This window comes from Geotrypetes seraphini, chromosome 2 (genome assembly GCF_902459505.1).
Source record: "Geotrypetes seraphini chromosome 2, aGeoSer1.1, whole genome shotgun sequence".
Lineage (NCBI taxonomy): Eukaryota > Metazoa > Chordata > Amphibia > Gymnophiona > Dermophiidae > Geotrypetes > Geotrypetes seraphini.
Genome location: NC_047085.1, coordinates 427692326 through 427713971, shown reverse-complemented (window position 1 = coordinate 427713971; position 21646 = coordinate 427692326). Strand labels below are relative to the sequence as shown.

General features: G+C 46.1%; 1 protein-coding gene across 1 annotated transcript in view; it reads left to right on the top strand.

Moving 5' to 3' along the window:
- ABCB1 (ATP binding cassette subfamily B member 1) overlaps positions 1–21646 on the top strand; it is a 356266-nt gene that overhangs the window by 256515 nt on the left and 78105 nt on the right. The window contains exons 18-19 of the mRNA XM_033931220.1: positions 2168–2269; positions 19152–19229. Of these exons, the coding sequence (XP_033787111.1) occupies positions 2168–2269; positions 19152–19229 (180 nt within the window). The remainder of the gene's footprint in view (positions 1–2167; positions 2270–19151; positions 19230–21646) is intronic.

Below are 21646 nucleotides of genomic sequence, written 5' to 3'. Positions count from 1 at the left end.
GTAATCCAGTGGCTCACCATGGGGGCCTGAAGATGTCTATTAATAATGCGGGATTTGTGTTCCGTTAACTGTGTTTTTACTGGTCTACTTGTCCACCCGATGTATATTAATTCACATGGGCATACTATGATGTATACCACATCCGTCGAGTTACAGTCGGTGTATAATAAGGACTTTAAGATAACCTCCCTACCTGGGACTTTCCAACTAGCCCCTTCTATAGTAGTGGCACACCATTTTTTGCACCTCCTATGTTGATCCCCCACCACCCTCTCTTTCACCCCATATTTTTGAAAATTAAATCTTTGTCCTATTGTTTTCCCCCTAGAGTAAGCTATCCTAGGAAATTCATGCAAAGCTTGGTGGATCTGTACCACCTGCCAATGCTGTCTCATAATTCTAACCAAAATGTTTGCTGCTCGAGAAAAGGGAAGGACACATGTCAAAACCTCCCCCGCCTTTTCATCTAGGTGGTCTAATTCTTTTAGTAAAAGTTATTTTTGGGCATACTTAGCCTGTGTGTATGCTTGTTTAATGGCTCTACCTGGATAGCCCCTCTCTACAAACCTCTTAGTGAGCAGCTTAGCTTGGACTTTGTATTCCTCAAAAGTTGAATATATTCGGCAAACTCTGAGAAATTGACCGATGGGCAAATTAAACCATAGTTTAAATGGGTGAAAACTATCAAAGTGGAGCAGCGTATTACGCGCCACCGGTTTTCTAAATAACGATGTACACATCTCACCCTCTACCACCGAAATGGAGATATCCAAAAACTCAATATGTGTCTGGTGGCATGTCATCGTAAATTGTATGTGCTCATCTGCTGTATTTAAATATAAAAGAAACTGGTCAAGCTGTTCCTGTGTCCCCTGCCAGAGTAGGAACACGTCGTCCAAAAAACGGACCCAAAATGGTACAAAAGAATAATGGGTTGCTTTATAAACAAAACGATCCTCAAATCTAGACATGTACAGGGCGGCAAACTGGTTTTTTGCAGAGGCAAAGTCACCTTGAGGTAGGGAGGGAGGGATTGATAAATAGCTCCAGCTTCTCATACCATTAGACCACCAGGGCAGTATTGGAGGCCTGTGATGGGTCCGGGAGTGGGGGTGGATCCTGGAAGGGGAACAGACTGGTTGGCTGGCTGGCTGCAGAGCTGGCAGACAGGACACCTCAAGGAAGAGAGGAGGGGTCACTTCTGCCCCTAAAATGGTTAGGGCTCTTCAGCTTGGAAAAGAGACAGCTGAGGGGAGATATGAGTGAAATCTACAAAATCCTGAGTGGAGTAGAACGAGTTCAAGTGCATCGATTTTTCACTCCATCAAAAACTACAAAGACTAGGGGACACTCGAAGTTAAAGGGAAATACTTATAAAACCAATTAGAGGAAATTTTTTTTATCTCTCGGAGAATAGTTAAGCTCTGGAACGCATTGCCAGAGGATGTGGTAAGAGCAGATAGCATAGCTGGTTTTAAGAAAGGTTTGGACAAGTTCCTGGAGGAAAAATCCATAGTCTGTTATTGAGAACGACACGGGGGAAGCCATTGCTTGCCCTGTATCGGTAGCATGGAATATTGCTACACCTTGTGTTTTGGCCAGGTACTAGTGACCTGGATTGGCCACCATGAGACCGTCTACTGGGCTTGATGAACCATTGGCCTGACCCAGTAAGGATATTCTTATATTCTTATGTACTTGAATTTAAACCATCAGTTTTTATTTGAGTTGACATTTTCCCTCCTTATTGTAGGGGAAAATGTTATCGGTTTATATTCAGACAGGTTTATATTCAAGTTTATGCGGTACCTCCTAAATCTCCTGTTTGAATCCTATTGGTTCAGAATCTCTGTGTGTACCATCTATGATTACCATTTGGCCTCTAATTTTTAGAGCAGGGACCAGAGTATTCTGTCTGCAACAGCAATGACAAGGCATGTTAGCAAGATGCTACACACATAATTTTCTTATTAAAAAAAATGTGTGTGCTTATCTGCTGCTCTGGTTAGGCTGTTATAACCTTACCCTCAAAAGTCTTAATATGTGTATGTGTATTCACCTGTGAAAATAGAATCTTTCACCTGCAGCAGACAAATGTAGGAAGATTTATGTTGTTGTTATTATTTTTTTTTAACCTAATGAAAATCTCCACTTTTTGGATTCTTAGATATTTGCAAAAGAACATTCAGAAATGGAGAAGGAATCCATCATGTACTCCCTGTTGTTTTTAGCTCTTGGAGGCATTTCCTTTATCACATTTTTCCTTCAGGTAGGCTCTCCTGCATTTTGTTTATGAAAGTGAGGTGCACTTGTGTTGATTGCCTTAAAACAGAACTCAGAAGCAATTAGGTATTACTCAAGGTAAACTCATGCCAGAACCAATTTAATGCAGCCTTCTGTCAAGGCAAACCATCAAATATCTATAGATCTTGTCTTCATGACTTTATCTGATAAGATTGTTAGATTTATAAGTCTGAGTTTCAAGTTGAATGCTGCAGTTATTGATTTATTACACTCGGAAGTAAGAGAGGCAAAAGCGAGCTGCAACATGGAATGAAGACAGAAAACAGAAATTAGGGTTAAATGGTCAATATTCTCAATGGCAAAAAGTAAATAGTGGGGTTCCCAGGAGGTCTGTACTGGGACCATTGCTTTTTAACATATTTATCAATGATTTAAAGATGAGAAGAACTAGTGAGATAATCAGATGTGCTGGTGACACAATGTTGTTCAAAATTTGTCGAATTGCAAGAGGATTGTGAAAAAACTACAAGAGGACCTTCTGAGATTAGGAAACGGGGTATCAAAATGGCAGATGGCACTTAATATGTGCAAGGGCAAAGTGATGCATGTGGGAAAGAGGAACCCCAAACTATAGCTAGCTATGTGCTGCAAGGTTCTACTTTAGGAGTCATTGTTGAAGATATGTTGAAACCTTCAGCTCAGTGTGTAGCGACAGCTAAAAAAGGAATGGAAAACAAAGATGAGAATGTTATTATACATGGTATCACTACATGGTATGGCCGCATCTTGAATATTATGTGCAATTCTGGTCACTGCATTTCAAAAAAAGATATAGAGGAATTAGGAAAGGTACTAAGAAGGATGACTAAAATGATAAAAGGGGATGGGACAACTTCCCTATGAGGAAAGGCTAAAGTGGCTAGGGCTCTTTAGCCTGGAGAAGAGATGGCTCAAGGGAGATATGCTAGAAGTCCATAAAATGCTGAATGGAATGGAACAGGTAGATAGATGTGAATCGCTTGTTTACTCCTTCCAAAAATACTAGGACTAGGGGGCATGCAATGAAACTGTTAAGTAGTAAATTTAAAACTAACCAGAAAAAATATTTCTTTACCCAATGTGTAATTAAACTCTGGAACTTGTTGCCAGAGAATGTGGTGAAAGCAGTTAGCTTAGCAGGGTTTTAAAAAGTTTAGGGTAATTTCCTAAAAGAAAAGTCCATAAGCCATTATTAAGATAGACTTGGGAAAATCCACTGCTTATTCCTAGGATAAACAGCATTAAATCAGTTTTACTTGGGATCTTGCCAGGTACTTGTGACTTGGGTTGGCCACTTTTGAAAACAGGATTCATAGAAACATGAGGGTAGATAAAGGCCTAATGGCCCATCCAGTCTGCCCATCTAAAGCATCCACTATCCTCTCCTCTCCCTTCGGTTTGTCCTTGTATGGCAACTCATATGTTCTTATGAAAATAAAGAGAGCAGTAGGGGGGGGGGGGCAGTTGGCCCAAACAAATTTATTAAAAACAATAAATATAAAATGGTGTTTCAAAGTGTCTCTATATGTCCAGACTTTATATATAATTATTCAACCAGTCCAACATATTTCAGCATCATAACATCTATATCAGGGGCAGTTTCAAATTTTGTTGCAAGTCAGATACTCGCTTATATATCCACCGTTTGAGTTGTACCATCTCAAAACAAAAAAATAGTATAAAGAGCCTTTATTTGGTAATGCTTTAAAGCAGCTTTTCCAACACATAGCAATGGGCCAAATTAAATACTTGTCGAGTAATTATATAAAAAGTTTGGGCATATATACTCTTCAAGCCATCTTTTTATATTTATTGATTTTAATTAATGTGTTTGAGTTGACTGGCCGCCCTACTGTTTTCTTTTTTTCTGTGTTGACTCATTACAGGCAGACTAAACCCAAAAGATTTCCAGCTGAAAGTGCTGTCTATCCCTAACTGATCAGGACTGGATTTGTGTGTATGTGTTGGGAGGAGGTGGGTAGAGAAATGGGATGCCTTGGGGTGCACTTCTTTAGGGAAAGCATTTCATGTGAAAACAAACAGCAACAGCATGGTGATGGAAGTATGGTAGGATAAGAGGATGAATCAGGCCCTGTCTTCTTTTTCTGCATAGGCTTTCTTTTGTAAAATAAGCCATTTGGTGAGACCACAGAATCTTGAACTTGCTCCAACTCACGAGCTCTGTGCTCATTCCACTAGTTAGTAGTGCTGCCCGATTCAGGAAAAAAAATTTTCGATTTGATTCAATTCAGCCTATTCGATTTTCCTGCCCAATTGGGTGGTTTTGGTGGGTTTATTTTATAGCCTCTTCACCCCCTTTACCCTCTACTACCCACACTGGTCCTGTGGTGTAAACAAAATAAACAAACAAAAATACTTTTCCTCTCTCTGTTAAATCCTAGCTTACGCTCGCGGTCTAATACCAGTTCTGGAAGGATACACATTTCAAATCTGACATATTGTAATCACAAAACAGAAAATAAAATTATTTTTCCTACCTTTTGTTGTCTGGTCTTTTTTTAAATCATGCTAGTCCAATCTTGGTCTGGTTGTCTTCTGATCAGGCTCTCCTTCTTTCTCCATGCTAACCATCCATCTTCCATCTCTGTCCTCCCCTTCTGTTTCCCTTTCCTCCCCTGGAGGTCTTGCATCTTTCCTTTTGTTCATCTCCATCCCCCCGCAGCTGCAGGAATGGATCCCCACCATCCACAGATCCACCATCTCTCCTTTTCTCAACTACCCTTTCATCCAGCATCTCTCTTCTGTGTCCCTGTCCCTATTCTCCTCTCCAGTACTGTCCCCTTTGTGTCCCTGTTCCTATGCTCCCTCCATGCCCAGCATCTTATCTCTCCACATATCCAGCTTCTTCTTTCTCTCTTCCTTACCTCCTGTATCTCCTTCCCCAGGTACAGACTTTCTCCTACTATTTCTCTTGCCATCCTGCACCCTTCCCACCTACTTTGGAGCAGTATCTGTCCCACTTGTACCCTTCCCCTTGTGGTCTTGCATTTCTCTCTCCCTCTCTCCATTAGTCCAGCACCTCTCCTCTGCTTTCCTCCCCCTCTTTTTGGTTTGGTCCCTCTCTTCCCTTCACTTCACCCCAGGTCTGGCATCTCCTCTCCTCTCTCTTACTCCTTCCTCCTCCTCCCTCTGCACAGGCCTGCCTCCTGCCGCGAAGACACTCTTCCTCCTCCTCCCTCTGCACAGGCTTGCCTCCTGCCGCGAAGGCAATCTTTCTCCTCCTCCCCGCCGCAAAGGCCTACACCCCACCTCGCTGTGAAGGCACTCTTCCTCCTCCTCCCTGCCACGAAGGCCTGCTCCACCCTGCAAAGGCACTGTTCCTCCTCCCCGCTGTGAAGACCTGCTCCCCCCACGAAGGCACTCTTCCTCCTCCTCCCCGCCGCGAAGGCCTGCTCCCCCCACAAGCCTGCATGTTCCCCCAGCTTCCCCGCACTTACTTTAAGCAGCTAATACAGCAGCCTGCAGGATCGCTGGTGCTATAGCGATCCCTGCAGCTGACGTCAGAGCAGGGGCAGGACCATAGCAGAAAGAACGTGCCAGGCAGGGATCACTATAGTACCAGCGATCCTACAGGCTGCCGTATTAGCCTTAAGGTAAGAGCGGGGAATCTGGGGGAAAATGCAGGCCTTTCTGACTGACCCTCCCCCCCTCAAGCAGGAGCTGCAGCGGATGGCCAGCAAGAGGCAGCGCTGCCGCTCCTGCTTTAGGAAGACACGGAGGAAGGGTCAGTCATCAAATCGGGAGGCCGATTTTTTTTTTTTAAATTGAATCGATTCGAATTGATTCACCTGATTTGAATCGGTGAATTGATTCGAATCGGGCAGCACTACTAGTTAGGGCAGCATTCTTTCTTTTGGACAGATGAGGTGAAGGAGAATCACTGAGGTAGGAACAGAAAGTGAGGGAGAGTGGGAGATTTTTTTTGATGCACCTCATGGCATAACATGGCAGACTTTGTAAATAATAAACTAAAAAACTTGATATAACTTATTATCCCAGGACAAGCAGGCAGCATATTCTTGACTGATGGGTGACGGCACCGACGGAGCCCCGGTACGGACAATTTTAGAGTGATTGCACTCTAAGAACTTTAGAAAGTTCTAGCTAGGCCGCACCGCGCGTGCGCGAGTGCCTTCCCGCCCGACAGAGGCGCGCGGTCCCCAGTTTTCTTAATTCCGCGGAGCTAAGAAGACGCGTGTTTCCAACGGCTGTTGGAAGTTTTTTTCTAAACTGTTCACTTGCCTTCCCGCTCGCGCGTATTTTTCTCTTCATTTTATTTCTTTCTTGTTCTTTTACCGTTTGTAAAAAAAAAAAAAAAAAATTGTTTTCTTTTTTTCTTTTTTTTTATTGACTACCCCGGCGGGGCCTGTTGGCACCATCGAAGCCTCTGGCTTCGATTTTGCTACAGCGGTTTTTCCCTTCATGCCCCCGTCACCGGGTTTCAAAAAGTGTCAGCGGTGTGCGCGCCCTATATCCCTCTCCGACCCGCACAAGTGGTGCCTTCAGTGTTTGGGTCCGGACCATAGGGCTGACACCTGCACCCGCTGTAGTTCTTTACAAAAAAGAACTTTAAAAAAACCGACAGATTCAGCAACGAATTCTGTTCGGCACCGACATGGAAGTTGCACCAGTATCGACATCGGCAACTTCCTCCAAATCGACACCGACTGTCTCGGCACCGACAGATACATCGCCGACGTCGATCCCTGTAGGTAAGCCGGCTAAGAAGCCTTCCCCTACTGTCCTAGGGCCACCAGTCGAGCATGCAGTGAGCCAAGTCCTGCAGACTGAGCGCCGGCCCCGTAAACGCTCCGCTCCCATTGAAGTCACTGCCTCGTCATCGGCATCGACTTCACCCGAGCGTAGAGCGGCACCGAAGGTACCGAGCAAGAAAAGACCGGTACCGGTGCAATCGGGACCTACGTTGGATGAGCGCATTGCCTCTATCCTCCAGGCCCAACTTAAGCAGCAACTACAACAATTGCTCCCGGCTCTGTTGACACCGAATCCTCCAGTGTCGGTACCCAATGAGCCTTCGGTGCCGACCGTCGATCAACCCCTTTTATTGACATCGACTTTGTCGGCACCGCACAAATCCATGTCCATGCCTATTCTATCAGCGGAACCGAAACGACGTTCTGCTCCGGACACTTCTGAACCGGTACCGTTCTCTGAACCCCGTACCGTTCTACACTCCCCTGGTACCGTCTCCAACCGTTCGGGGAAATCGGTACGCAAGACTAAACATGTTGGCACCTCGACTCCACTTTCTCAGGGTCGTCTCCAATCGGTACGGGACCCTGACTTGTGGGATGACTCGGATGATCACCTCGGTACCGAGGAAGATTATTCATCTGAAGAGGAGGATCTATCGGTGCAAGACCCTGCTACTAAGCCAGAGCACTCCTCATTTACCAAATTTTTAAGGGAAATGTCAGACACCCTTTCAATTCCTTTGGAGTCTGATTCTAAAAAGTCCAAGGCATTCTTAGATGCCTTGGACTTTGATCATCCTCCTAAGGAGTTCTTAAAGTTGCCCCTCCATGATATCTTGAGGGAAACTTTCTATAAGAACTTGGAAACTCCCTTAACCATCCCGGGAGCCCCAAGAAAATTGGAATCTCTTTATAAAGTCATTCCAATCCCAGGATTCGACAAGCAACAACTTCCCCATGAATCCTTGTTGGTGGAATCAACCCTGAAGAAGTCTGTAGGTGCCAGTGTTTACGCCTCTGTCCCTCCTGGCAGAGAGGGAAAGGCCATGGATAAATTTGGAAAGCGCCTTTACCAAAACGCCATGCTGGCCAACCGTTCAGGTAATTACGCATTCCACTTCTCGTTTTACCTGAAGCATCTCATTCAACAGGTGACCTCTTTTCAGAAGTACATTCCGGACCGTAAACTTCCTGCTTTTCAGCAATGTACCTCTAGTCTTTTGCAACTCAGGAAGTTTATGGTCCGTTCAATTTATGATACTTTTGAACTGACGTCACGGGCCACTGCTATTTCTGTAGCAATGAGAAGGTTGGCATGGCTACGGGTCTCAGAACTGGATGTAAACCATCAGGACCAACTGGCCAATGCGCCTTGCCTGGGGGATGAGCTGTTTGGGGAGTCCATGGATACCGCCACACAAAAGCTCTCCGCGCATGAGACTAGGTGGGACACCTTGTTGAAAAACAAGAAGAAACCTCCTCCTCCTCGACCATTCAGGCAACAACCTTCTTATCAAAGAAGGTTTTCTGCTCGCCCGGCTCAGACTCATCCTCCTCAACCTCGCAGGCAGCGTCAACAGCAGCAACAGGCTCGTCAACAACAACAGCCTGCTGTAAAACCGGCTGTTCAACCTAAGTCTACACAGCCCTTTTGACTCTCTTCTCGAGAACATTGCCAGTCTTCCTCCCTCATGCCTTCTACCTCAGCCCATAGGAGGTCGACTACAGGTTTTTCTGTCTCGATGGGAAGCAATTACCTCCGACCAGTGGGTACTTGCTATCATCGCTCACGGATATGCCCTGAACTTTCAGACTCCTCCACCGTTAAGTCTACCAAAAGAGTCTGCTTCCAACAAGGCTCAGTCCCTCCTTCTCGGTCAGGAGGTTCAATCCCTCCTCCTTCTCAATGCCATCGAACCAGTTCCTCTAGACCAGCAAGGCCTGGGATTTTATTCCCGGTACTTTCTAGTCCCCAAAAAAACCGGAGATCTCAGACCAATATTAGATCTCAGAGATCTCAACAAATGTCTGGTCAAGGAGAAGTTCAAGATGTTATCTCTTGCCACCCTATACCCTCTTCTCTCTCAGGAAGACTGGCTATGTTCCCTCGATCTCAAGGAGGCGTATACTCACATTCCAATTCATCTGATGTCCAGACAATACCTTCGCTTTCTTGTCAACCAACATCATTACCAATACAAGGTGCTACCCTTCGGCTTAGCCTCCTCTCCCAGGGTATTCACCAAATGTCTGATTGTGGTCGCAGCTTATCTCCGCTCCCACAATTTTCAAGTCTTCCCTTATCTGGACGACTGGCTCATCAAGGCTCCTTCTCCTCAGTCCGTTCACATAGCCACCAATCAGACCATTTCCTTCCTTCGACTGTTGGGGTTCGAGATCAATCTACCCAAGTCACACCTCATTCCAACTCAGCGACTTCAATTCATTGGAGCCATTCTGGATACTGTTCAGATGAGGGCGTTTCTTCCTCCAAACCGCCTTCACACCATCCTTCATCTCTGTCAGCAGGTGTTCCAGAAAACTTCCATCTCTGCAAATCAAATGATGGTACTTTTGGGCCACATGGCATCCACAGTGCATGTCACCCCCTTCGCACGTCTCCACCTGCGTACTCCTCAATGGACCCTAGCGACTCAGTGGTCACAAGCGACGGATCCTTGTTCACAACACATATCTGTGACCTCGTCTCTTCGACAGTCGCTTCTTTGGTGGTTGAACTCATCAAATCTATCCAGAGGTCTACTGTTCCATCTACCTCCTCATCAACTAGTCATCACCACGGATTCCTCCCCCTATGCATGGGGAGCTCACTTGAACTAGTTCCAAACTCAGGGGTTTTGGACCACCCAGGAAAAGAAGCACCACATCAATTTCCTGGAACTCAGAGCGATATTTTACGCCCTCAAAGCTTTTCAACATCTCCTCTTTCCTCAGGTTCTTCTCATTTGCACAGACAACCAAGTTGCAATGTATTACCTCAACAAACAAGGAGGGACGGGATCCCGTCCTTTATGTCAGGAAGCTCAAAGGATTTGGACATGGGCGACTGCTCGTCACCTATTCCTGAAAGCAGTCTACATCCAAGGGGAACAGAACTGCTTAGCAGACAACCTCAGCAGAATTCTTCAACCTCACGAATGGACTCTCGACCCCTCGACTCTCCAGTTCATTTTCTCTCAATGGGGCACTCCTCAGGTGGATCTTTTTGCAGCTCCCCACAACCATCAACTGCCCCTGTTTTGCTCCAGACTTTACTCTCCTCACCGTCTGGAACCCGATGCATTTCTTCTGGATTGGACCAATCTCTTCCTTTATGCATTCCCTCCTCTTCCGCTCATGCTGCGCACCTTATTCAAGCTCAAGAGGGAACAAGCCACCATGATCCTCATAGCTCCACGGTGGCCCAGACAGCATTGGTTTTCCCTTCTACTTCAACTCAGTTCCAGGGAACCCATACCTCTTCCTCTGTTTCCTTCACTACTTACACAGAATCAGCAAACGCTTCTTCATCCCAACTTACAGTCTCTGCACCTGACAGCTTGGTATCTCTCGGGCTGACTTCACCTCATGCTCTCCTTTCTCAGCCTGTCCGTTCTATTATTGATGCCTCCAGGAAACCGTCTACTCTCCAATGTTACCAGCAGAAGTGGTCTCGGTTTTCTTCCTGGTGCCTGTTACATCACCATAATCCCATATCTACAGCAGTGGGATTGGTGTTGGACTATCTTTTGTCCTTATCTGACTCTGGTCTTAAATCCTCTTCGATAAGGGTCCATCTTAGTGCCATTGCAGCTTTTCATGAGCCGATCCATGGAAAACCCCTCTCAGCTCATCCCTTAGTCTCAAGGTTCATGAAAGGCCTTTTCAATGTAAAACCACCTCTTAAGGCCCCTCCTGTTGTATGGGATCTTAACGTGGTTCTTTCTGCGTTAATGAAGCCTCCTTTCGAGCCTCTGGCCACAACGCATTTTAAATTTCTAACTTGGAAAGTGGTCTTTCTGATAGCGCTCACTTCTGCCAGGAGGGTCAGTGAGCTCCATGCACTGGTGGCTGATCCACCTTTCACTGTTTTTCACCATGATAAGGTTGTCCTTCGTACACATCCAAAATTCCTTCCTAAGGTTGTGTCTGAGTTTCACCTTAATCAATCCATCGTTCTTCCTGTTTTTTTTCCCAAAGCCTCATTCTAATCCAGGTGAACAGGCTTTGCATACCTTGGATTGTAAACGTGCTCTGGCTTACTATCTTGATCGCACCAAACCTCACAGATCATCTCCTCAACTGTTTTTGTCCTTTGATCCTAACAAGTTGGGTCACCCTGTATCTAAACGCATTCTATCCAATTGGCTTGCTGCTTGCGTTTCTTTTTGTTATGCTCAGTCGGGCCTGACACTGGAGGGTTCTGTCACGGGCCACAAAATTAGAGCTATGGCAGCGTCTGTAGCTTTCCTCCGTTCCACTCCTATTGAGGAAATCTGCAAAGCTGCTACTTGGTCCTCAGTTCATACTTTCACATCTCACTATTGTCTGGATGCATTCTCCAGGCGGGATGGACACTTCGGCCAATCTGTTTTACAAAATTTATTCTCCTAATGGCCAACCTTCCCTCCATCCCTCTTTTTGTTAGCTTGGAGGTCACCCATCAGTCAAGAATATGCTGCCTGCTTGTCCTGGGATAAAGCACAGTTACTTACCGTAACAGGTGTTATCCAGGGACAGCAGGCAGATATTCTTGCGTCCCTCCCACCTCCCCGGGTTGGCTTCTTAGCTGGCTTATCCTAACTGGGGACCGCGCGCCTCTGTCGGGCGGGAAGGCACTCGCGCACGCGCGGTGCGGCCTAGCTAGAACTTTCTAAAGTTCTTAGAGTGCAATCACTCTAAAATTGTCCGTACCAGGGCTCCGTCGGTGCCGTCACCCATCAGTCAAGAATATCTGCCTGCTGTCCCTGGATAACACCTGTTACGGTAAGTAACTGTGCTATCTGGTCAAGTAATAAGTGTTTTATACATTAATTGCATTTATTATTTCCAATGCAGTAGGTGAGATATTCTAGACAATTGGGTTATTTCCCCATACTCGCATGCACTGCAGAAGGAATCTACTCTGGATTTTTCACTTTGCCTCTCTAGTACTTCACTGATCAGTTTAGCACCCTCCACAGTCTTTCCTTCTGCACACATTGCTGCAGCTGCATGTGTTCTGCTCTCTTAATTTTATTGTTTTATATTCAAAATAGTTTCGTCCCTTTTGTGGGTAATTTCACCTTTGAAGTGAATTTTGAGCTCTACCTGCTTGAGAATGCACAGACCGGTCTGTAGCTGACAGGCCGATCCTTTCTGGGTAGCCAGTCTGCATAGTTTTCACTGGAGTTCAGTGCCGTACCTGACTTAGTTTCACCTTCTGTTAAGCAGGGAGGGGGGGAGGTGTCGAGTGCAGACTGTTAGGTGCACTTAGGGGGCTCAGAGGTGTCCCACAGTGTGCCGGATGCATTTCACGCCTCTGCCCATCCTGGTGCGCATCCAGTGGTCCGCAGTGGTGGAGGTTTGGTCAGGCAGTGGAGTCTGACCAACAACCCGAAGATCAGCTTGGAGAGAGCTTTCCCAGCATTGTGGCAGTGAATTCGTTCCCCTGCAGGGAGCTGGAAGCAGGTTCAGCCCAGTGTCTTTGGTCACAGTGAGTAGATAGGATCTCAGACAATTTGAGGAAAATTGAAATTGAGGAATTTTCTGGGTTTCTGAGTGTTCCCCCTCCTGAAAAATCCTAAAATTGCCATTTTTAGACTTTTGGAAGTGTGTAAAACATCGCATTTTTGGTGCCGGTGGCCATCTTGCATTTTTAGCAATCTTTTTTTTTCCCTTTTCTCCCTTCTTCAAATCTTCGAATTTTGTCTGGAAAACTGCTGGGATAGAATCCTTGGGGATTTCTAATGTGAATTCATGCCAGGATTGTGCAAATTTAGCATTTTTAGAGCATCCTTGTGCCACGTGCTGCATGGCGCAGCCAGGGGTGGGGGTGGTAGTGACAGGCTTCACTTTCCCTCCACAGAAGCAGGTGATCAGATGCTCAGCCAGCCCAGTGTGGTGACCTTCATTACTTTTCAGAGCTTGGCATGGCTGGTTTTTAGGTCAGACTGGCTGTGGATGCTCTACAGCCTGCAACACGTGAATTTCAGTCATCTAAGGGTGACTTCGTGCCCAAGGTGCCGGATACCTTCTCTAAAATACTGAGGTTTGGTGCTCAGAGGTTTTTTGTTTTTTTTTTTAAACCTGTAAAACAGATTGTTCTTTTCTTGAGCGGTCTCCTTTTCCTCCCGGGGAATTTTTGGGTGGCGTAGGCGTGTCTTCGCCTCCACTTGTTCTGGCTGTTGCTCTGATTCCTTGTTGCCAGTGCAGTCTTTCCAAGATCACATAATTAGGTCTTTTTAACATTGAAATTATTTTACTAACTTTTAATCCTGTTTTTTTTAAATCTTATGACATATATGCACTTCACTGATTGTTCAGTTTCTTATGGCGGTATAAAAGAATAAATTTATTATTATTATTATTATTAGGTGCTGGATCCGCGAGGCAGCTCTGGATCCTGTTGCTTATCCTGTTGTCCTGCACTTTTCCAATTTGCAGATCTGCTGGTTTTTATTACTGCAGCTTTGCAGGACTTAAGTTTACCCACTCAGCCAGCTCTGTTCGGGCTTTTAAGTGGGTGCTCGCATTCTATGACCTTTCCCTGGCATCCGGATATGAGTTTAATGGTCGCTGAGCAGTTTGACTCTCCAGAAGGTGTTTTGAAGAATGCTAGAGCTATGTCCTGCTTGAATCCCCTGGTACAGGAGTGTCACCAGCTTTTGGGGCAGAACAAGGTGGGTTCCTTGTTGGCACCAGTGCCTCAGTGCACCTCTCTTCCCTCTACAGGAGGTGTTGTGTTGACAACTGTGTGGCTGTGGTCCTCAGGAAACTTTGAAACAGCCAATTTAAGCATCAGAGCTGCTATGGCGATGTCTTTTGTCGCACATGCCTGGCCCTCTCGGCTGCGTATACTAGAGACTGCTGTGGTGGAACCTCCTCCTCAAACACTGATGGAGGGATAGCTTTATATAGCAGATGTCTTATATGTCCTTTTGACAGTGCTGGTAATACTCTAGGTTGGGCAGTGAGCTAGTGTTTCCACCTCTCAGATGCCTTTGGCGAGGCTGCTTTTTCAGGGGCAGTTGTTGTTTGGCACAGGCCTGGCAGTGCTCATGGATTCGGTAATGGACTGTCGCCCTCAGTCCCAGCCTGATAGTAACCACAGTCTTCCATGTGTACTGAGTGTTCTCATTTTCATGGCTCCGGATGCTTCAGACAGTATGCACTTTCCATGTCGCAGAGATTTTCTCAGAGCTCCCTAGATTGTAAGGCAAGCTATAGGCGTTGCCAATCTTTTGCCTCCCATCCTGCACACCCTACCAGAAACATGCCAGGACGCCGATTGTCCCTCTCGGGATAGGGTGCTGGTTCTTGGGGTTTCTGCCTATCTAGATGAGCATTGCAACAGACCAGTGGGTCTTGGACATTCTTTAGTCCGGATACAAGCTGGAATTTGCCCAGCCTCTGTCAGATTGGTTTGTGGATTCTACATCCGGATGTCTGGACAAGGCGCTTAGAGTCCAGGCTATGCTTGCTGGATATTCAAACTATAGAGCTGGGGTCACGCAACCTCTCAGGCAGATACTCTGTATACTTTAGTGTGTCAAAGAAAGGCTACAAAATTTGGAGGCCTATTCTGGATCTTCAGCATTTGAATGTGGTTCTCAAGATTCCCCAATTCCAAATGGAGACTGTGTGGTCGATCATTGCAGCAGTGGCTCTGGGGGAATTCCTGGCCTACCTAAATCTTCCGGAGATGTACTTCCATATTCTCATGTTTCTGGCCCACCGCAAGGTCTGCATTTTTATGTTCTGGGTCGGCATTACCAATTCATGGCTCTGCCTTTGAGCTGGCAACAACGCCCCAGACTCTCACCAAGGTAATGGTGGTAGTGGCAGCTTGCTTGAGGAAGATGGGATTGCAAGTTCACCCTTATCTAGACGACTGGTTGATCAGAGCTCCCTCATTGGTCAAGGGGCGATGCACAGTGGAGCAGGTGCTCTGGTTGCTGGGAGACCTGGGCTGGATGGCCAACTTCAGGGAGAGTCTTTTGTCTCCCATGCAGTCGCTGGAATACCGGCAAGTTCTCTTCATTATGGCTGCGGGCTGTGTCTACCTCCCGTAATTCACAGACAGAAGCTGTGTGCCCAGATTTCTGCTCTTTTGGAGATGTCAGCTTCAGTGTGGGACCACCTACAGGTTCTAAGATTCATGGTGGCCACGCTGGATGTTGTCCCTTGGGCAAGAGCACATGTGTGTCCTCTTCAACATGTCTTACTCTCTCACTGGGCGCCTCACTGGGAGGCCTGCAGATGTGTCTGCCAGGAACTTTGGAGGCCCAAGCAAACTTGGGCTGGTGTCTTTTTCCTCTATCACTCTGCAGGGCATTCCCCTCCACATTGCCTCCTGGGTTATGGTAATGCCAGATGCCAGCCTTCAGGGCTGTGGAGCTCACTGCAAACGTCGTCCTCTACAAGGGTGTTGGATTCCGTCTCAAGAGTAGATGGTCAATCAACCATCTAGAGCTCCGGGCCATTCGTCTGGCCTTGTTGGAATTGCAGAAAACCTTGGAGGGACCGGCGGTCCGGGTCTTCTCTGACAATTGACATAGACAGTGGCCTATGTCACATAGGCAGTGGCCTATGTCAATTGCCAGGGAGGAACCAAGAGCACTCCCTGGGCTCTGGAAGTACGCCTTCTTTGTCTTTGGGCGGAACGTCATCTACTGGTGCTGAAGGCGGCACATGTGGCAAGAGTGGAAAACATTCCCGCAGACTTCCTCAGCTGACAGCCTCTGGATCTAATCGAGTGGGCCTGTCACAGGAGGTGTTCCAAGCAATTGTGAGGCTCTGGGAATAGCCCCACTTCGACATCATGCCCACAGTAAGAAACAAGAAGGCATGGCACTTCTTCAGTTGCAGATCCGAGCCAGGAATCAAGGGGCTCGATGCTCTGGTTCCACTGTGGACTCTGGGACTTCTGTGCATCTTTCCATTTTGGCCTTTGATCCGCCATGTCCTTCGGGGGATTGTGGCTCATCCCAGTCACTTCTTTCTGTGGCTCCTGATTAGCCTCAAAGGCTGTGGTACATGGATCTGATGCGGCTGCGAGTGGGTGACAGCCTGCACCTGAGCATATATCCAGACCTTCTCTCTCAGGGGCTGGTGGCCATGGCAGATCCGGGTCACTTTGCTTTTACGACATGGCTCATGAGCACGCTGTCTTGGAACATAAAGGATATTCTGCCCTTGTGATTGATACGCTTCTCAAGTCTAAAAAGTCATCCACGGTGTCAGCCTACGCTAAGGCATGGAAGACCTTCCAACATTGGTATGCCCAAGACCAGGTGGATCCTTATTCAGCTCTGGTCTCACGGATTCTCGCTTTTCTTCACGCTGATTTGGATAAGAGCCTCACTGTGGCGTCTCTGCGGGTCTAGGTGGCCGGACTGTCCTGTTTTAAGTCGTGGGACAGTCAGTTCTCTTTGGCATCGCATCCTGATGTCGCTTGTTTCTTGAAGGGGGCTCTTCGGGTCTGGCTGCCCATTAAGAATCCTTTCCCGACCTGGGATCTTAACTTGGTGCTGCCTAGCTTTGTCAGAGCTCCCTTTGGACTTCTTTGGGATGATTCCATCTTAGATTTGACACTTAAGTGTTTTTCTGGTAGCCTTTGTCTCTGCCCGTAGGGTTTCCGAACTGCAGGCATTGTCGAGACCCTTTTCTACAAATTTTGGAGGCAGGGGTTTCGCTAAGGGAAGTTCCTTCCTTTTTGCCAAAGATTGTTTCGGCTTTCCATGTCAGTCAGGAAGTGTGTTTGCCTGACTTTCAGCCGACAGGTTCCAGAACTCAGGATCGCCTGTTGAAGACACTGGATGTGCGCAGCATTCTCCTGTGTCATTTAGAGGTTATTAACGAGTTTCGCATCTTTGACCATCTGTTTTGTGCTGACTCATTCGATTTAAGTGGTGTGCTCCCACTTCTCAGGCCTCAATCTCCAGATGGATCTGTAGAGCCATTTCATTAGCTTACATTCTTGCTGGGAAACAGTCTCCTATTTCTGTCAAGGCACATTCCACCAGGAGTGTGGCTTTGTCGTGGGCCAAAGCTAGGTCTCTTCCTCCTGAAGAGATTTGCAGGGCGCCAATGTGGTCTTCGCTTCACACGTTGCCAGGTTTTACAGAGCGGATGTTGCTGCCAAGCAGGACTTGGCCTTCGGATCCTTGGTCTTCAGGGCCGGTGCAGCAAGCCCACCCTGGCTATTTAAGGGGACTGCTATTGTACCTCCCTATTGTCTAGAACAGTGTTCTTCAACTGCCGGTCCGCAGAAATTTCCTGCCGGTCCACAGGGCCGGCACGTGCATCAGGCTCAAGACAGTGTTCTTCAATCGCCGGTCCACAGTGCAATCGATGCGGTGTAATCTTCAAGCCGTCTCCCTCTTCTTCATTGCTGTAATGCACAGAACTGCGAGCAGCGGCTCCTACATGCATTCTGCACCTGAACCGGAAGCCTTCTCTCTGACGTCGCAATGTCAGAGGGAAGGCTTCCAGATGAGACGCGAGCGAGGAGCCGCTGCCCACAGCTTTTTGTACTGCAGCACTGAGGAAGAGGGAGCCGGCCCGAAGATAACACCAGGGGCGGCATAAAACCGTCAGGTGGGAGCAGGCCAGAAGGTAAGGCACAGCATGGAGGGAGGGAGACAACAAAGGTAGGGGGACTGATTTTACTTTTAGTGATTGAATTATGTCAATTTTGAGAAATTACATCTTCTGTCTGTATTTCGCACTGTTCAGGAAGAAATGCATTTGTTTCTTTTCCTCTGGAGTTGTACTGCATGCAGAGTCTTGCATCTTAGGGTTTGTTTGTATATATGGTTCATAGACAACGGCGCGAAAGACAAAAGGGCGCGCAGACAATTGAGCGCAGCGCGGAGGTGCACGCCGCACAAAATTACAGTTTTTAGGGGCTCCGACAGGGGGTTTTGTTGGGGAACCCCCCCAGTTTACTTAATAGACATCGCGCCGGAGTTATGGGGGGTTTGGGGGGTTGTAACCCTCCACATTTTACTGTAAACTGAACTTTTTCCGTAAAAACAGGGAAAAAGTTCAGTTTTCAGTAAAATGTGGGGGGTTACAACCCCCCACACCCTCCCACAACGCCCCCACAACGCGGCGCGATGTCTATTAAGTAAAGTGGGGGGTTCCCCCCGCCCCCCCGTCGGAGCCCTAAAAACAGTAATTTAGAGCGGCACGCGCCTCCGCGCTGCACTCAATTGTCTGGGCGCGCCTTTGTCCCGGTGCGCTTTTGACCTGACACCGTATATATTAGTGCTTTTAGTTTTTGGTCCCGTATTTGCATAGGGGTTATCTGTGTTCTGGTAGGAATGAATGTTGAGAAGCATACAGTGTGCTTTGTGTAATTGAATTTTGTAGTTAACCATAATGTGTTGTTAATAAGATTATATTGTGTTTGTGTGTGTATATATGAAAAATGATAAGCTCTTTTCCACTAGATAGGTGAGACATTCTAGACTACTTGCCCTGGCTTCTCTGCGCCTGTTTACACTTTCAATCTGTATGCTTTTTCATGCTGCTTCATGAAGGTCTCTTAGCCCTTGAGGGCTGGACAGAATTTGTATATACGTTAAACTTGTTGGGGAGTTGGGCCATGCTTTTTTGGAGCCTGTGTTAGTGGTTTATGATACCATTTCATTCCTTTCAGCAGAACACTTTGTTTAGCCTGTTCTTACATGTGTCTCTACTTCACATATGTGGGTGCATCTTAATGCTTGGGTATTGACTGTAGAGAGCGCTAAACTGATCAGTAAAGTACTACAGAGGCAGAGTGAAAAATCCAGAGTGGATTCCTTCTGCCGTGCATGCGAGTATGGGGAAATAATCCTATTGTCTAGAATGTCTCACCTGTCTACTGGAAAAGAGCTTAACAGGGTAATTTCATAATCTCTTTTTATTTCTGCACCTAAACAGGGCTTCACATTTGGCAAATCAGGGGAGATTCTTACAAAGAGACTTCGTCTATTGGCATTTAAAGCCATGCTAAGACAGGTAAATGGGGCATGTTTTGTTTATACTGTATATAAGAGTTATTAATTGGGGTAAATTTTCAACCATTGGCAGCCAGTATTTTTTTGGTTACCAGTGGCATTGTGCCCACATATTCATAAGATCATAAGCAGTGCCTTTGCTGGATCAGACCAGAGGTCCATCATGCCCAGCAGTCCGCTCACGCAGCGGCCTATCAGGTCCAGGACCTATACAGTGATCCTCTATCCATACCCTTCTATCCCCTTTTCCTTCAGGAAATTGTCCAATCCCTTCTTGAACCCCAATACCGTACTTTGTCCTATTACGCCCTCTGAAGCGCATTCCAGGTGTCCACCACCCTTTGGGTGAAGAAGAACTTCCTAGCACTGGTTCTGAATCTGTCCCCTCTTAATTTTTCCGAATGGCCTCTCGTTCTTGTAGTTTACTCCTAGTAAATAAGGATGTTCTAATAGAGTTGTCAATTCAAGTTTCAAAAAATACTTAATAATATTGTGACTGTTCGCTGTGCCTCATCTTAGAGCTGTAGTGATGGTGATGGAGGGGGGGAGGGGGGGTGGAACCCTCTCAAATGCTGGGCTGATATGTTGCTGAATAACATACATGGGGCATGTCCCAGATTTGCTCTTATTATAGTCTGCCTAGAGCCAAATTGGTAAAGTAGAATAAAAATTTTCATGTTAGATTAGACATGATACAGAAAAGGGATGCTGGGGTGGAAGGAGTATAGTGATAGAGATAGAGGGACAATGCTAGGCACAGGAGAATAGGAATAGGGATACAGAGGGGAGATGCTGGATAGGCTATATAAGAGATAAAGAGGAAAGATGGATGGTAGATAGATAGAGAGAGAGAAGAAATGTCAAAAGAACAGAGACTCTGGAAAGAGAATTAAGAAAAAATAGAAAAGTAGAAAAGAGACACTTGGACCAAAGCAATGCTAAGACCACAAAATTAGAAAAATTAATATATTTTTAAAAATGTTTTAATTGTATTATACCAGCTTTGGGAAAATGTGCTTATCTAGTTGTAAAGGCTGTTTTATTCCCATATTTAAATTATTGTAACTCCTTGTATTATGACATCACTAAGAAGGAATATAAGAGACTTATAATTTCTATTGTGCTTTTAGACATATACAAACACTTGCTCTGTGCCTGATAGGCTCACAGTCTTAGATGTTTTGGGGGGATAATGGAGGATTAAGTAAGTTGCCCAGGATCACAAGCCAGCTGCAGTGGGAATCAAACCCAATTCCCCAGGATCTACTTTCATTGCATTAACCATTAGGCTATTTCTCCATTCCATTCTACTTAGGTCAGGAATGTGTTTGCATTTGCAAGGTTTGTTTATTAGAGCTTTGAGAAGGTCCCCCCCCCCAAATCCTGTGCTGCTCCTTGTGACCCTGGGCAAGTCACTCAGTCCTCCGTAGCCCTAGGCACACTAGATAGATTGTGAGCCCACCGGGACAGATAGGGAAAATACTTGAGTACCTGATTGTAAAAACCGCTTAGATAAACCTTGATAGGCTGTATATAAATACCTAATAAACTTGAAACTTGAGGTACCTTGGGATAAAGAGAGTTATAGGGGGCCCATATTAATTTTTCCTGCTAAGGGGTTCACCGCATCCTAGAAACACTACTACATTAAACAACTTCCATTTCCATCGACAGCAAAAGATGGCGTTAATAAGATATCAACTCCCACTTCTGCAGAACCAGTCTCACGATAAGAGCTGCTAACAGGGGTGTACTGTAAGAGTATGTCTACCTTAGGGGTAGAGCCCTAGATAATTTAATTTTAATTTAATTTAAAAAATTTAAATACCACTTATCTACTATTCTCAGTGGTTTACAAAATACACAAATTTCATCAAACATACACGTGGAGGGGCATAATCGAAAGGGACGTCTTAAGTCCATTTACGTCCATCTCGCAAGTCGTCCAAAGTTAAAAAGAGCATAAGACACATTTTCGAAAGATATGTCCAACTTTTTTGTACTTTTGAAAATCGTCTAATTATACATCCTGCCGATCTGATCTTCCAAGCCACTAAATCGTCTATCTTTATACCACATTAATGTCCAAGTCCAAAACGCCTAGAACAAGCCCTGTTGGACGTGGGAGGGGTCTGCAAAGTGATGGACTGCACACCCAGACATGCCACCTAAATAGTGGGGTACCTTACAGGGCTCATGCTCCCTACAGTCCAAATATGAGTCTACCAGACTTCGACCTTTTTCCAAAGTTGAAACAACCTATCCATGGACATCGTTTTGCATCTCTGGAAGAGCTTTCTTCCGCCGGTACCCGAGCAATTAGGGAACTGAACAAAAACAGTGTCTTGGATGGAATAATGAAGCTTCCTGGACGTTGGGACTCGGTCATTGCAAAGCAGGGAGACTATATTGAAGGAT